The sequence below is a fragment of the Lissotriton vulgaris genome, chromosome 6 (genome assembly GCF_964263255.1).
Source record: "Lissotriton vulgaris chromosome 6, aLisVul1.2, whole genome shotgun sequence".
NCBI classification, from domain to species: Eukaryota; Metazoa; Chordata; class Amphibia; order Caudata; family Salamandridae; genus Lissotriton; species Lissotriton vulgaris.
The window spans coordinates 1,077,104,970-1,077,118,161 of record NC_141694.1 but is presented as its reverse complement, the minus strand read 5'-3'; the positions used below and the strand labels follow the sequence as shown (position 1 = coordinate 1,077,118,161).

Here is a 13,192-nt window from a genome sequence, read left to right as displayed (position 1 = left end):
GCAGTTCTTCTTGGAGATCTTGAGTTCGTCGGTGAACCAGGGGGCTTTCTTGCTGCCGGGTCTGCTGGGAGGGTTCTTCAGTGGTGCAAGGTCATTTGCGCAGTTGGTGAGTCACTGTGTGAGGTTGTTGGCTGCTTCGTTGGGGTCCGTTGTGCTGGCAGGAGGGTTCTGGCGGAGGGAGGTGGCGAGCTGCTCGGCGGTGATTTTGCTCCAGCTCCTGCGAGGAATCTGTTGTGGGTGGTGGTGGGTCGTGGTTCTTCTGAAGCTGAAGTGGATGAAGCTGTGGTCAGTCCAATGGAGTCCGGTGGAGTGGCTGAAGGAGATGTGTTTGCTGGAGGAGAAGACGGGGTCAAGCGTGTGGCCGGAGTAGTGGGTGGGGGTGTTCACCAGTTGCTCGAGTCCGAGGTTAGCGAGGTTGTCCAGCAGGGTGGTGGTGCTGCTGTCCTTGTTGTTCTCCAGGTGGAAGTTGAGGTCCCCTAGGAGGATGTAGTCAGCGGAGGGGAGGGCGTGCGGGCTGATGAAGTTGGCGTTGTCTTCGCTGAATTGGTTGCGTGGTCCCGGGGGTCTGTAGATGACGGTGCCTCTGAGGGTGGTCTTGGGGTCGGTGTGTATCTGGAAGTGGAAGATAAAGGTATTTAGAATCTGCAGGGTGGAGAAAAGCAAAAATAGCCTTGTTTATCTGTAGAGGGAAAGTAGTTTCTGTGATGAATCAATGCATCATCCTGAGTTGTTTGGCAAAGCAACAAGACACCACTGATCATTTCAAATCCGTTCACATATGCATTGTAAATTTCAGTTAGATACGACTTTCCTATCAAGAGATAACAAATGTACACATTGGGGATGATCTGTTTAAGGTCTGTGGGGAAAGTGTGTTCTTCAATCTTACACTCCATATCTGCACCTTGTGTAACTGAAGAAGATCTGGGTTGCTGTACCATGGAAGAAATAGCACGCTACAGACCCCTAGAATACTGGAGAAGGCTCTGGTCTACCCCGGAGTTGTGATTTTACCTTAACGCGTTAAGGGATGTCAAAGGGGTAGATCTATTGAGTAATATTCCCTGGTTACAAATGATAAAGTGCACACTGGGAAATATGGGGTTGAGCCATCTGTGGGAAGGCTCTGCAGCCAGTTCCTTTCCATCCAAAAAAGATGTTAAGGAAGCGTACTGGAATGTGGTTAAAATAAATTGTCTGAAATCCATCAAGAGCACCTCTCTGTCGGGCATTCTTTTGGGGCACAAAACCGATACCTTGGTTGAGGATTATTGGGGTTTTATATCCAAACCATGTGACAGGAAGCTATTCCACCAATTTAGGGTGGGTACACCCCCAATTACATCGTTCAGACACAAATGGCGTAGTCCATTGGGTAACAAATGTGTTTCCTGCCTTGACCAGGTTGAGGCAATTCCCCACATGTTATTTGTCTGCCCAGCGTACAAGCTCCCCAGGGACAAATGGTTAAAGCCAATCTGCTCCAATTTGGGTAACAGATTTAGTGCTATAGCACTTTGAATACTAAAGACCAATACACAAGAGCCCATAGTAATAGCCATGGCTACATTTTTGAGCTGGATCTGGGATATTCGAGCTAAAAATCTAAAGACTTAAGAAACAATGAAGGTCAATTGTACTTAATGGGAACTGTGATTACACCTGTTGCACATAATACTTCATATTATTGAGCCATGTCCGATAGTTATTCAGGTTATGCTTTCCTAAACTCTGCAGAATGCCTGAACATTATGTTGAAAAATAAATATATATACTCGAATGGTAGCTAAGCCAAGTTGACAGAGGGATGTGCTTACTGCACTATTGAATCATAGTAATTTCTTATCAATTTTACTAATTTTTAACATTTTATAAGAATGTTTTTTTTATTTTTTTTATAGCGCACTGTACATACAAAGAGCCACATAGTCTCTTATCTGATGTATCTACTGTATCTTAACTCTTGTATGTATATTTATTCAAATTGTTCGTCATGATGTAATACTGTTAATAATATTGTGTCTTTTATGATCGGAATGATCGAAATAAAGACTGCTTTGACTTGACTTGACTTGACTTGACTTGGTAACTGAGCAAGAACTCTACACATAAGGCAGTTGATTTACCAGAATAGCAGATATAGCAATTTGAATACAAGGCTTGCTTTTCGAAATGGAGCTCACATGGCTGGTGCCTGATGAGCAGGCTGTTAGCAAACTGCAGAGGTAAAAAAATACCAGATGTGCAGAATGAAACAATGGTGGAACTCAGCAAAAATAGAGGTTTTGTTTTACATCCAGTTATCATTATTTCCTACACAGATTCCTTGGTGTGCCAGTAAGTGCATTATACAATCTCCATTATACTTCAGTCTTCACAAATACATTGCTCAACTTCCATAATAATTCAGTAAGCACATTATACAGTGCTATACCCCAGTAAGCCCATTGCACTGTTCCAAAAATTATTTAACAGCATTTTGTCAATTTTCCCAAATTCCTAACTTAGCACCTTGGGTGGTTTTCCCAATACGCACATTGTTTCCATTCTAGGAGGAGATGTGGTCTAGTAGGTTAACTGCTGAAAACCTTGGAACCTGCATTCTAAACCCAGCTCCATCGCTTCACTGAAATGATGTGGTTCTAGGCAACACTTGATTTTCCAGTGTGTTAAAATTATGAAAATATATGTAATGCAATTGCTATTGTGGAGTGTAAAATGCCCAAATGATTAATGTGATCTTGTATTGTTTCTTAAACATCCCACACACCAAAACAATATACATTAGCTTTCCAGCTAGGCTTATGCTAAAGTAATATCCACACATACATTGTACTGTAGCATATTTTCCATTATGTCATACAGCATTTTTTCGGACTTGACTATGGCTTGATAAACACATTAGCCACTTGTCATCATGCTCTGACAAAATGTTGCCAATGCTCTACTCATGTCTCAATATAATAATTTCTAAGACAGAGGCGAAAGATATGTCTCCTCATACATGTATGCCACAGAGCCTTTGACTCTTCAGTCAGGAAACCCTGTTGCATCGTCTCTGTGAGGTATCAGAAACTATCTTTTACCTTCTCTGGTTTTCATCCTTTCTTCCTTGACATTCTCAATGACTTGGGGCCTGATTTAACGTTTAGCAGACAGTTACTGCGTCACAGACCCGGTGGATATCCCATCCTCCTTATTACAGGTGCATTGTATCCTGATGCACTTGCAATCGGGTGGATGGGGTATCTGGTTTGTTACGGAATGCCGTCCGCCAGACTGTAATTCAGGCTCTTAGTGGTTTATTCAGAGTTTGACGGGTGGGATAACTGACCAAAAATGCGGCTGATATCCCGTCAACTTTATTAGAACGTTCTTATAGTCTACAGCACTTATAATACAGCGGACAGGATATTATCCATGTTTTGACGGACTGTCCCATCCACCAAGCTCTAAATAAGGCCAATAGGCAGGGACACATCATCTCTGACTACTCTTAGGTCAATTTCGCAATGAACAAGTATATATCCCATGGCAGCAGCAATCTCAAATATCCACTTTCAAACTTGTGGCTCAAAGGCAGACGCACACTACTGAAACATTCTTAGGTTGATGACACCCTAATGAACCTGCACATCACCAGCATCACAAACAAGAAAAAGAAAACCAAATCGAAACCATGTCCTGGAAATGTGCTGACAGCCATTGATTCTAAAATGGCAAATCAGTAGAAGCAAACGTGAACTTATAGTCCTCAACACCAAGCCACTTCAGATCAATCTAAGCCACTCATCCTAAGTCAGTCAATTAAGCTTATTAAAACTCATTGAAAGATTTGCTTTCGGACAAATATTGACATGGAGGCAAATAACCTTTTCTTGGCCTTTCAAATGAGATTCCATTTTCACTGTCCAATTAAGCAGCACTGATTGCAACGTCTGATTGTATCAAAACTATGATGTAGGAGGAGAAATATAATTTGTCTCTGTCTATCAAAACTAGAAGGGAGAGGTGTGGCGCAGTGGCCAGGGTGGCAGACTTCGGAGCACAGGACTCACGGTCAGGGCCGGACTGGGAACCAAAACCTGCCCTGGCAAAGTGCTCGGCCGGCCCCCCCTCCCCACTCTGGGGGGTTGGAGGTGCCGTTGAGCGCTGTGATAGGGCTGGTTTTCAGCCGATTTTGTTGTAGGGCCGATTTTGCAGCAATGCTGCAAAAATGTCCCTGTAACAAAATCGGCCCCCAGGGGCTCAAAACCGGCCCCCACCCTTGCGGCGCACCGGGGGATTGCCCGGTGCTAGCTATAGCCAGTCCGGGCCTGCTCACGGTTTGATCCCCGGCAGCAGCTCAGCCCAAGTGACTCCGGGCAATAGCTCGCTTAATCTCCCCAACGGCTCCAAGTGCCTTGAAACCCATAGGGGTGATCAGTTTGTGCTTTACAAATACTGGGTTTATTTTATTCAAATGGAATAGCAGCAATCGTATTATTTGTTTTTTCCTACCTATGGCACTCGCCATCAGTCCATGCTGCTAAAGAAACATGACCGCATTGGAGTGCAAGGAGCTGGCTAGATGTGTGATACCTACAAGCTCAAACCTGAAAACCTGTCTCTTTCCGTCAACAAGATTACATTATATAGGCAGAAAATAATTAGCAGGTACCCACATTCACAGCTGCTTCAACTACTCAGACTGCTCTGCTCCACATCATGTTTACACGAAGTTCCCAGTTTGCTGCACCATGTCTGAAGACATCTTTAAACCTTCCTCACCTCAGCCAACACCTCCATATAGGTCAGCACTGTGTGAAGATCATCAGAACCATAGAATGTTGAGGGTCCCGATGAAAACAATGAAGTGGCTCAGTGCCAATTTATATTTCTCCCTTTTTAATTAGAATATTTACCCTCAGTGTGTGTAATGTTCTAATAGCATTATAGCCCTTCTGCCCTGGGCAATACTGGTTCTTAAGCACCCTCTACCTCGTTATAGGCCCTCGTCTGCAGCTTGAGCCTATCACTCCGGTTCAGGACAGGACGTAGCTTCAAGAAGGGTGTTTGGCATTTTCAACCCCGCCGCCCTAATAAATGAATTTTCTGATCAATAATTGGACACAGGTGCTTTTCAGTTGGGTAAGGTGAGAAGTCTGTCACATTTCACCAGGATTTTGTGCATAAACCCAGACAAAAACACACACACACTCTCTCTTTTTTGAAAGTCCTCTAAAATATTGGTTATTTAACGAAATATGGTGCTTTTTTTCTTAGTATTTCTACAAATCCGCATTCCTCTCCCTTTCCATTGCCCCTTAGAACCCTCTTATGCACCCTGCATGCTGTATAATGTATTTAAACATTATTTTCCAGCCTGATTGCGCCCCCTCTCCCATTTATTGCTCAAGCTATGTCCCTGGCTCAGGGCCTTTACCAACCAGTGTAAAACTCTGTGATGTGCTAGAAGGCTCTAGTAAATCTAGGTTTTTATACTGTTGGGAACCATCATCAAGAATATCATATTTCAAAGATGTAAACCAGGTGCCATTGATTAGGAGGCAGGTACTGCTAGAGTTCAAGAAGAACTACAAACTCGTTTGGCAGGCTTCCATGAGGTTTCCAGCCAAGCGAATGGTTCGCGATGGGAATAAGATTTTTAGGTTCTCCAACCCCAGTGCTAACAGAGACTATTTGGCCCATAGGGCAAAATAGTGAAGACTTGGCTGAGGGTTGATCAACTTGGCTAGCAATTGTTTAACCTATAATTTAATGTTGTTTTCCATTGCATTTTCTGAAATCAGGTAACCACCCGACACCAGGCCATAACAGATGATGCCTCATGCCCTGTTCTTTTCACCTACAATCATTGTTTTTGGGGGTGTTATTGTTATTAGTTTAGTAAAATTAAAATGAGACCGCAAAACCAAAAATGCCTCAGGTTATCACAGGAAAGTTCAGGGCTGGAAAGTGAAACAGTGTTAGTAATGACCAGGAAGGAGGTGGCCTCACTAATTGGGATATTTCTACAGATGTTACATGATAGGGTATATTGTAGTGTGTTTGTCTCTGTCCCACATCCCTCTCTCTCTACTTCTTCAATCTTTTGAGATCTGGAGATACATTCAACAAAGTTAAACGGAAATGGTATGCAATAGATATTGGGAGAATCATTTTAATTGGTATTTCTGAAAGTTATATGGCACAGATTCTGCCCTTTGTCATTTTATTATCTGTGATTTCTTTCAATGTTTAAAAAAAACGAGTTAAACAGCAAATTTAAACCAGTCCAACGTTCTCTTTAATCAATCATTCAAAAAGTCCAGAAAGCAGCCAAAGCAACAAATGCAACCATAGGGCAGCCCTTGGATACCGCAACATAAAATCAATAATTGTAGACTTCCCCTGCATTTTTTACTTTAATATCTAACCTGTTATTAAATGCAAAAAGAACAATTTATGGACAGAATGTAGAACAATGTCATGCATTCACCCCAGTACAGAGATCTGGGCCCAAATCCATCGTTTTTTTGCTCCCGTGCCATTCCAGTTTGAACCCAGCCATATATGCAAATCAGTCTTGATCCTGTGCCCAATGGGAACACTCCGGCCCGAACTGCCAGGCCAGGTCCTCCCTGGACTGGAATCAAGCATCCTAGGAACGGTTTCGGGTTTTCAACCATCATCAGCCAGGATAGCTAGGGGGCGTGGCTTGGGCGCCGATGGCGATGGTCGCCTGAGAGCTCGGCTCCGGGACTAAGCCCGGGATTATCCTGAAAATCGGAGGCTGCGGGGCACCCCGGACCCCGCATTCTGCTGAGTGTGCCGACGGTAACCTGCCGAGGCCCCTGGTGGAGATCGGACAAGGATTGCTCCGGAGTAGGACCAAAGTTTGCGGAGTTGCGGAGTGCGACCCAACATGGCGCCCGGACTCCTTTGTCCCCCTGTGAGGACCCACTGACTTGGAGGAGAGCCGTGGGCAGCGACTGGCGCCCGGCTTCGCCATCCCCGGCTGTTCTGGGCATGGGACATTTATTGGATTGGACCTTTTGCAACGGTTTTGCACTCGGTTGGACGGCCGGGTGGGTGCCCACGCAGTGGAGGGCACCGGGAGCGGACGCCCTGTGATCCGAGCGGTGGCCCGCCTCGCGACTCCGCAACTAGCTACGTCTTCCCGGCCAGTCCACCTACATGGGAGGCGCGACACTCTGGCGCCACAGATCATCCGAGGGAATTGGTGGCCCTCACCCCGGGGCTATAGTGGGTGAACGGGTCTGCCCGACTCGGCGACGGCTGTCTCCGCCCCCCCATCGGTGCCCTCGGACGCCGTGGCGGTGGCGTGAGCCGAAGCGGCGGAGTCTCCACAGGCTCTGGAGAAGGAGGTCGCCCATACCCGAATTGAGGACAAGCACCCGGGAAGGTCGTGATCGACACCTGTACACGGAGACACCTACTCCGGGACCCTCACGGAGTGCCCCTGGCAGCATGGGGAAACCTAGAGGAGCCAAGGGATCCACCCAGACCACCTCGGACTCTGAAGCCCAGGACAAAGAGGAGCATGGGGACCCGAAAAGCTCTGGTAGCGCGCCGCTGCAGCAACAGTTCGACCGTGTCCTAGAGGCGATAGAGGCTACGAGATCGGCCCTCCAACAGGACATTGCTCAGGTGGCGACGAGCCTGGGCCTCCTCAGGGCGGACCATGGCAAACTTTCAGACCGGGTCAAGGAGGTGGAGGGCACGGTGAAAACTTTGGAGCCGGCGCAGCGAACCTTGGCTGCGACGATGAAGGACGCCTTATCCCGAATTGAGACCCTCGAACGGAGGGCGGAGGATGCGGAAGGCCGCAACAGGAGGAACAACATCCGAGTGGTGGGCCTGCCGGAAAAGATCGAGGATGGCGACATGGTGCGATACTTGGAGACCTGGCTCCGAGACACGGTGGTCCCGGAGGGTCTGTCCTCCTTCTACACTCTAGAACGGGCCCACAGAGTCCCAGCACGGCCCCCACAGCAGGGACGTACCCCGAGGCCGGTGGTGGCGCGGTTGCTGCATTTTCGGGACAGGGACTTAATCCTCAATGCCGCCAGGCACAATGGCCCGTTCCAAGTTGCAAACAGTCAGGTGAACATCTTCCCTGATTACACCTACGAGACGCAGCGCAAGCGGTTCTCCTTCCTAGCGGTTAAGCGCGAACTCAGGAGCGAGGGCATTCAGTATTCACTCCTATATCCTGCAAGGCTCCGCATCATTGTCGATGACAAAACCCAGTTCTTCGACACCCCGGAGGAGGTCTGTGACTGGCTCGAGCTATACCGGACAGGGAAAGATGGTTTTGGCTCCTCGTCCCAACAGGCGGATGAGCCGGAACAAAGGAGGCGATCCAGGAGGGTCAGGAATCGCCGCGGCCGCACGGGAGGGCCCTCGACTGCGGAGACATCATCGGAACGGAGGGGAGTGTTGGAAGTATTGTCGGAACTGTCGGGAGCAAGGGACGAAACCATCGAGGAGGAAGAAAACCCGGGTGCTCAGGGGGCACCGTCGGACTCGGAGGATTCAGTGGCAGATAGTACACATACACCGGTGATCACACCGAAATCGGTGGAGGACCTTCTAGATGGACAAGGGTAACGGGGTATACTGCCTTGTTTTGGGTGGGGGCCCGGCAGGGGGGAGGCGGTTGCCGTCCTTTATTGCTGACGACGCGGGAGAGCGGGTTGGGGGGCCTCTGCTTTGGCCCCGGAAGGTTTTGGCACTGTTTGGGGCTTGATATAGTCCTGGTGGCCTGGGCGACGAGGGCCCACTGCCTCCGCCCAGCCCGCACCTGGCCCATAAGGCCTTCCTACGGTGGCGACCGTAGGATTAGTGGGGGTTCTGGGGTTGATGTACGACGAGGTTTGGATGGGATCTAGATGGTGCTGTTTGGGTCCTGTTCTGGGGTGGGTGGGGGGGGGCTTTGTTGGTTCTTGGGTGGTTTGGTTTTGGTTGGGGTCCGATCGGAGTACTTATCGAGGACCATCTCGGACCATAACCCCCTCCTACTGGACATTCGCTGGTTTCCTGGGACGCCGGCGGTGCCCACCTGGAAGATGCGACCCGAGATCCTCGAGGACAGTGTCTTCAAGGCGGACCTGGGGGAGAGAATATCGGATTATTTTGCGTCCAACGGCGGCTCCGCGAGTACTAGGGCGTTAGAATGGGACGCTTTTAAGGTAGTGGTGAGGGGCTACTGCATCTCTAAGAAGGTGGGCATGAGGCGCGTCATCCTGGCTGATTTGGACACGGCGGACCGGGCACTCCGCGAGCTTGAAGTTAGCCGCCCCGGACACCCAGAATTGCAAGCACAAACGGCGGAGGCGAGGGAGAGGGTAGCGGTGGAGGTCGAACGGCTCCGCTGTTTTGATTATAAGGCCTATACGGTCCGGTCTATCGCGGAGGGAGACAGGTCGAGTGCGTTGCTGGCGTGGTTGGCCAACCCTACGCGCCAGTCCCAGACGACGACAAATATGCGCGGGGCTGACGGGACCGAGATATGCACCCAACCGGAGATTCTTGGTTGCTTCCGGCATTATTATGAATGTTTATACCGCAGTCGCTCCGCACGTGACCCAGACCGGCTCGATAATTATCTTCGCCCACTGGAGCTCCGCACAGTAGGGCAGGAAGTGGCGAAAACTCTGGGTTCCGATATCGACTTGGGGGAGATCCGCGGGGCTATCAAACGGATGGCGAGGAACAAGACCCCGGGCCTAGATGGCCTACCAGTGGAGTTCTATGCAGCTTACGCTGACCTCTTAGCCCCTCGGTTACTGGTGGTCTACAGGGAGGCGAAGAGGCTGGGGCGACTCCCGAGCTCGATGTGTGAAGCGTTGATGGTTCCTCTCCTCAAACCGGGCCGAGACTCATCCGACCCGGGGTCCTACCGTCCCCTATCAATGTTGACGGTGGACTACAAAATATTGAGCAGCATCTTGGCCTCGAGGCTGCTGGGACATATGAGTTCCCTGGTGCACGAGGACCAGGCCGGCTTCATCCCGCGGCGGAACACGACTATGAATATTCGTAGGTTGTTCCGCTTGCTAGGGGAACCATTTGTGGATGCCCCGTCCCCGGTAGTTTTGTCGGTGGACCTGGAGAAGGCTTTTGATAGCCTAGAGTGGGACTACCTCTGCACGGTGTTACGGAGATTCGGCCTCGGGGAGGGATTTGTCAGATGGACCGCGGTTCTTTATGCTTCTGCTTCGGCCAGGGTCCGATCGGGCCCATTGATTTCATCACGGTATCCGGTGGAACGAGGCACGCGGCAAGGGTGTTCCTTGTCCCCGCTTCTCTTCGCGCTAGCGGTGGAGCCACTGGCGATGCACCTTCGCTCGGGAGCCCACTATACGGGCTTATGGACGGCTGCGGGCCCGCATTATGTCTCGCTATATGCGGACGACCTGTTGCTCTTCCTGGAGGACCCGGTCGACGCTTTACGGGGAGCGGAATTGGCGCTCACGGAGTTCGGAGCGGTCTCGGGCCTCCGAGTGAATTGGGCTAAGACCTGTCTCTTTCCGGTACGCAGGGGTACCCCCACCCCTGCGCTAAGTAGGGAGATTAGATGGGAGCCCGACTGCTTTAAGTACCTTGGGGTATTCGTTTACCACGACCAACCCGACCTCCTAGATGGGAACATTGCCCGCTGCATTCGAGCACTCCGAGGTTGCATAGACTTTTGGGCCACGCTGCCGCTCTCAGTGGCGGGACGTATCGCCCTGCTCAAAATGGTGGCGCTTCCCCGGTTATTGTATTACTTCCGAACTTTGCCGATCTGGGTCCCACCGGCCACGTTTCGTCGCTTACGCTCTATGGTGGTCGGGTTCCTCTGGGGAACGGGCCGGCGGCGGGTGGCCCTTAATACCTTGATGAGGCCGAAAGACGAGGGGGGGCTCGCTGTGCCGGACTTCGAGAAGTACTATCTGGCGGCGCAGCTCCAGACCTTCACCCAGGAGATCGCCAGGGAATTCAGGGGCCCGGAAGACGGTAGAGGGACGGGTATGGCCAGGCATGTTCTCTCCTTTATAGCGCTGCGACAACGCTTGGTCCTGCGGGACTTGTCGATGGAGGAGCGGACTATCCGACTGTGTTGGAATCGGGCTCACGCCAGAGGCCAACTGAGAACACCATATGCGCCTGAAATACCGTTGGGGATGCTGACGGCCCTCCCCCACGGAGGGGATTGGTCACGATTGGCGGCCTGGGAGGATTCCGGTTTACAGCTCGTCGGTGATCTGTACGAGGACGGAGCGCTCTTGTCCTTTCAGGATCTCATTGACCGCTTCGGGATCTCCCGGGGCGACTTTCTGCTGCACTCGGCCATTGTGCGAGCGATCCAGGCACACTGGCAGAACGGGCTGGAGGAACCCCACTTGTCTCAGGTGTGCCAGTACGTAATGATGTTGGCGGGCACGGTGAAGGCGGTCACTTGCCTCTACGGCAGGTTGATTGCCGAGGGATTGGCTCCTCTCACCACATTGAGGACCCGCTGGGAGGAGGACATTGGTAGAGAGATCCCGGAGACGACCTGGGCCCAGTTGGTGAGACGTGCCTGGAAGGGCACACGTAGCGCCCGTTTCCAACTGGTCCACTATTATGTTCTCCATAGAGCGTACCTGACCCCGGTGAAAATCAGGCGTTATTTTGCCACGGCTTCAGCGGAATGCCCTAGATGCCCGGCTCAGGAGGCGGACCTCCTACACATGTTATGGGCCTGTCCGGGACTGACGTCCTACTGGCAGGAGGTAGCGACGACTCTGGAGGAGGTGACGGGGAGGCTCTTATCATTCGATGCGGCGGTGGGGCTCTTACACTGGTTCCCCCATACCCCCCGGAATAAAATTTCCAGTAAATTTATTGACCTGGGGCTCCTCCTTGCTAAGCGAGAGGTGACCAGAAACTGGAAGGCACGAGCTGGTCCGGCGGGCAGCAGATGGCACAGTGAGCTTTTGAAGTGAGCGGCGGGAGAGAGCGCGCTGAGATATCAACTGGCTTGGAGACAGGGTAATGAGAAGGTGCAGGAGGCCGCGTTGGAGTGGGAAATGCTAGTGCAGGCCCTCAGGGATTATTGTGCCCCCAGCGACTCCGAAAGTGAAGAAGCGACTCGCCCCGAGTCCCGATGAACGTCAGCACTGACAATCTTATTACCTTCCCCGTGGGTCAAATAGCAGATCCTATGTTGATAGCTCCCTGGCGCTGGTGGTGGGGGAGGGAGGGGGGTTTTCTCAGTTAGTAGATATTTTGAGGGGGGGGTTTATTTTGGGGGTTTTGGGTTTGTTTGGAAAAGCAGATGACGGACAGTGTATTATCCGGACCAGCTCCAGCATCCTACTGACCCCTGTTGCATTTCGCCGCCCAACCCCAGGGTTGTGGGCCGGTTGGCTGTGTACAGACTTTACGGAGGGGGGCCAGAGGGCTTTATTCTGTATATGTTGCTTATAATACAATGCTGGTCGCTACTGTACTGATTTACTGATTCCTGCAATAAAAATATATTTAAAAAAAAAAAAAAAAAAAAAAATCAGCCAGGATAGCTTGAATTCCAGTGGCATGGAGAGCACGGGACCCACGTCTGGGCATACCCGCCCCACTCGGGTGACAAATGAAAAACGAAAAATTGATGGACAGCATGTAGAACAATGTCATACATTCACCCCAGTACAGAGATCTGACCCCAATGGCAAAAGCAACAAATCATTTCCGGACTTGCTGTCTATTAAAATATGCATTCAATGAAAATGTCTTTATAAAGTCATCTCTTTACTTGTTCATACTTTATTATGTTTCCACAAAAATATTTGAAAGCCTTATTTAACTTGTCTTTTGTTATTTTATATTTCAGCCAAGAATATTAAATTTAAGGAGATGAGTGTGCTGTCCTGCAGAAACATTATTTCCCTGATGGATGTATCCTTTTTGCTCTATATTGTTATTCTTGTGATCATGAAAAGGTGCACTCAAGACAAGATCATACCTCTTTCTGAGGAAGCCAGAAGTTGATTGTTCGGTGCTTGGGTTAGAATTAAGGGTGAGCACGCCAAAATTCTTCTGATGGAAGTTCACAAACCTAAGAACTTTCTCACGTTCTCATGTTTCTAAACTTAGCAGTTCTTTGATTGCGGTTGAAGTTTCCCCACATAAAAATAGTTTTTGCGGGCAGGGGTCGTCTCAA

At 50.1% G+C, this 13,192-nt stretch overlaps 1 protein-coding gene across 1 annotated transcript in view; it reads left to right on the top strand.

The window, feature by feature from the left end:
• CAPN9 (calpain 9) overlaps window positions 1-13,192 on the top strand; it is a 301,607-nt gene that overhangs the window by 229,952 nt on the left and 58,463 nt on the right. The window contains exon 15 of the mRNA XM_086927144.1: window positions 12,863-12,927. Coding sequence (XP_086783270.1) covers window positions 12,863-12,927 — 65 coding nt within the window. The remainder of the gene's footprint in view (window positions 1-12,862; window positions 12,928-13,192) is intronic.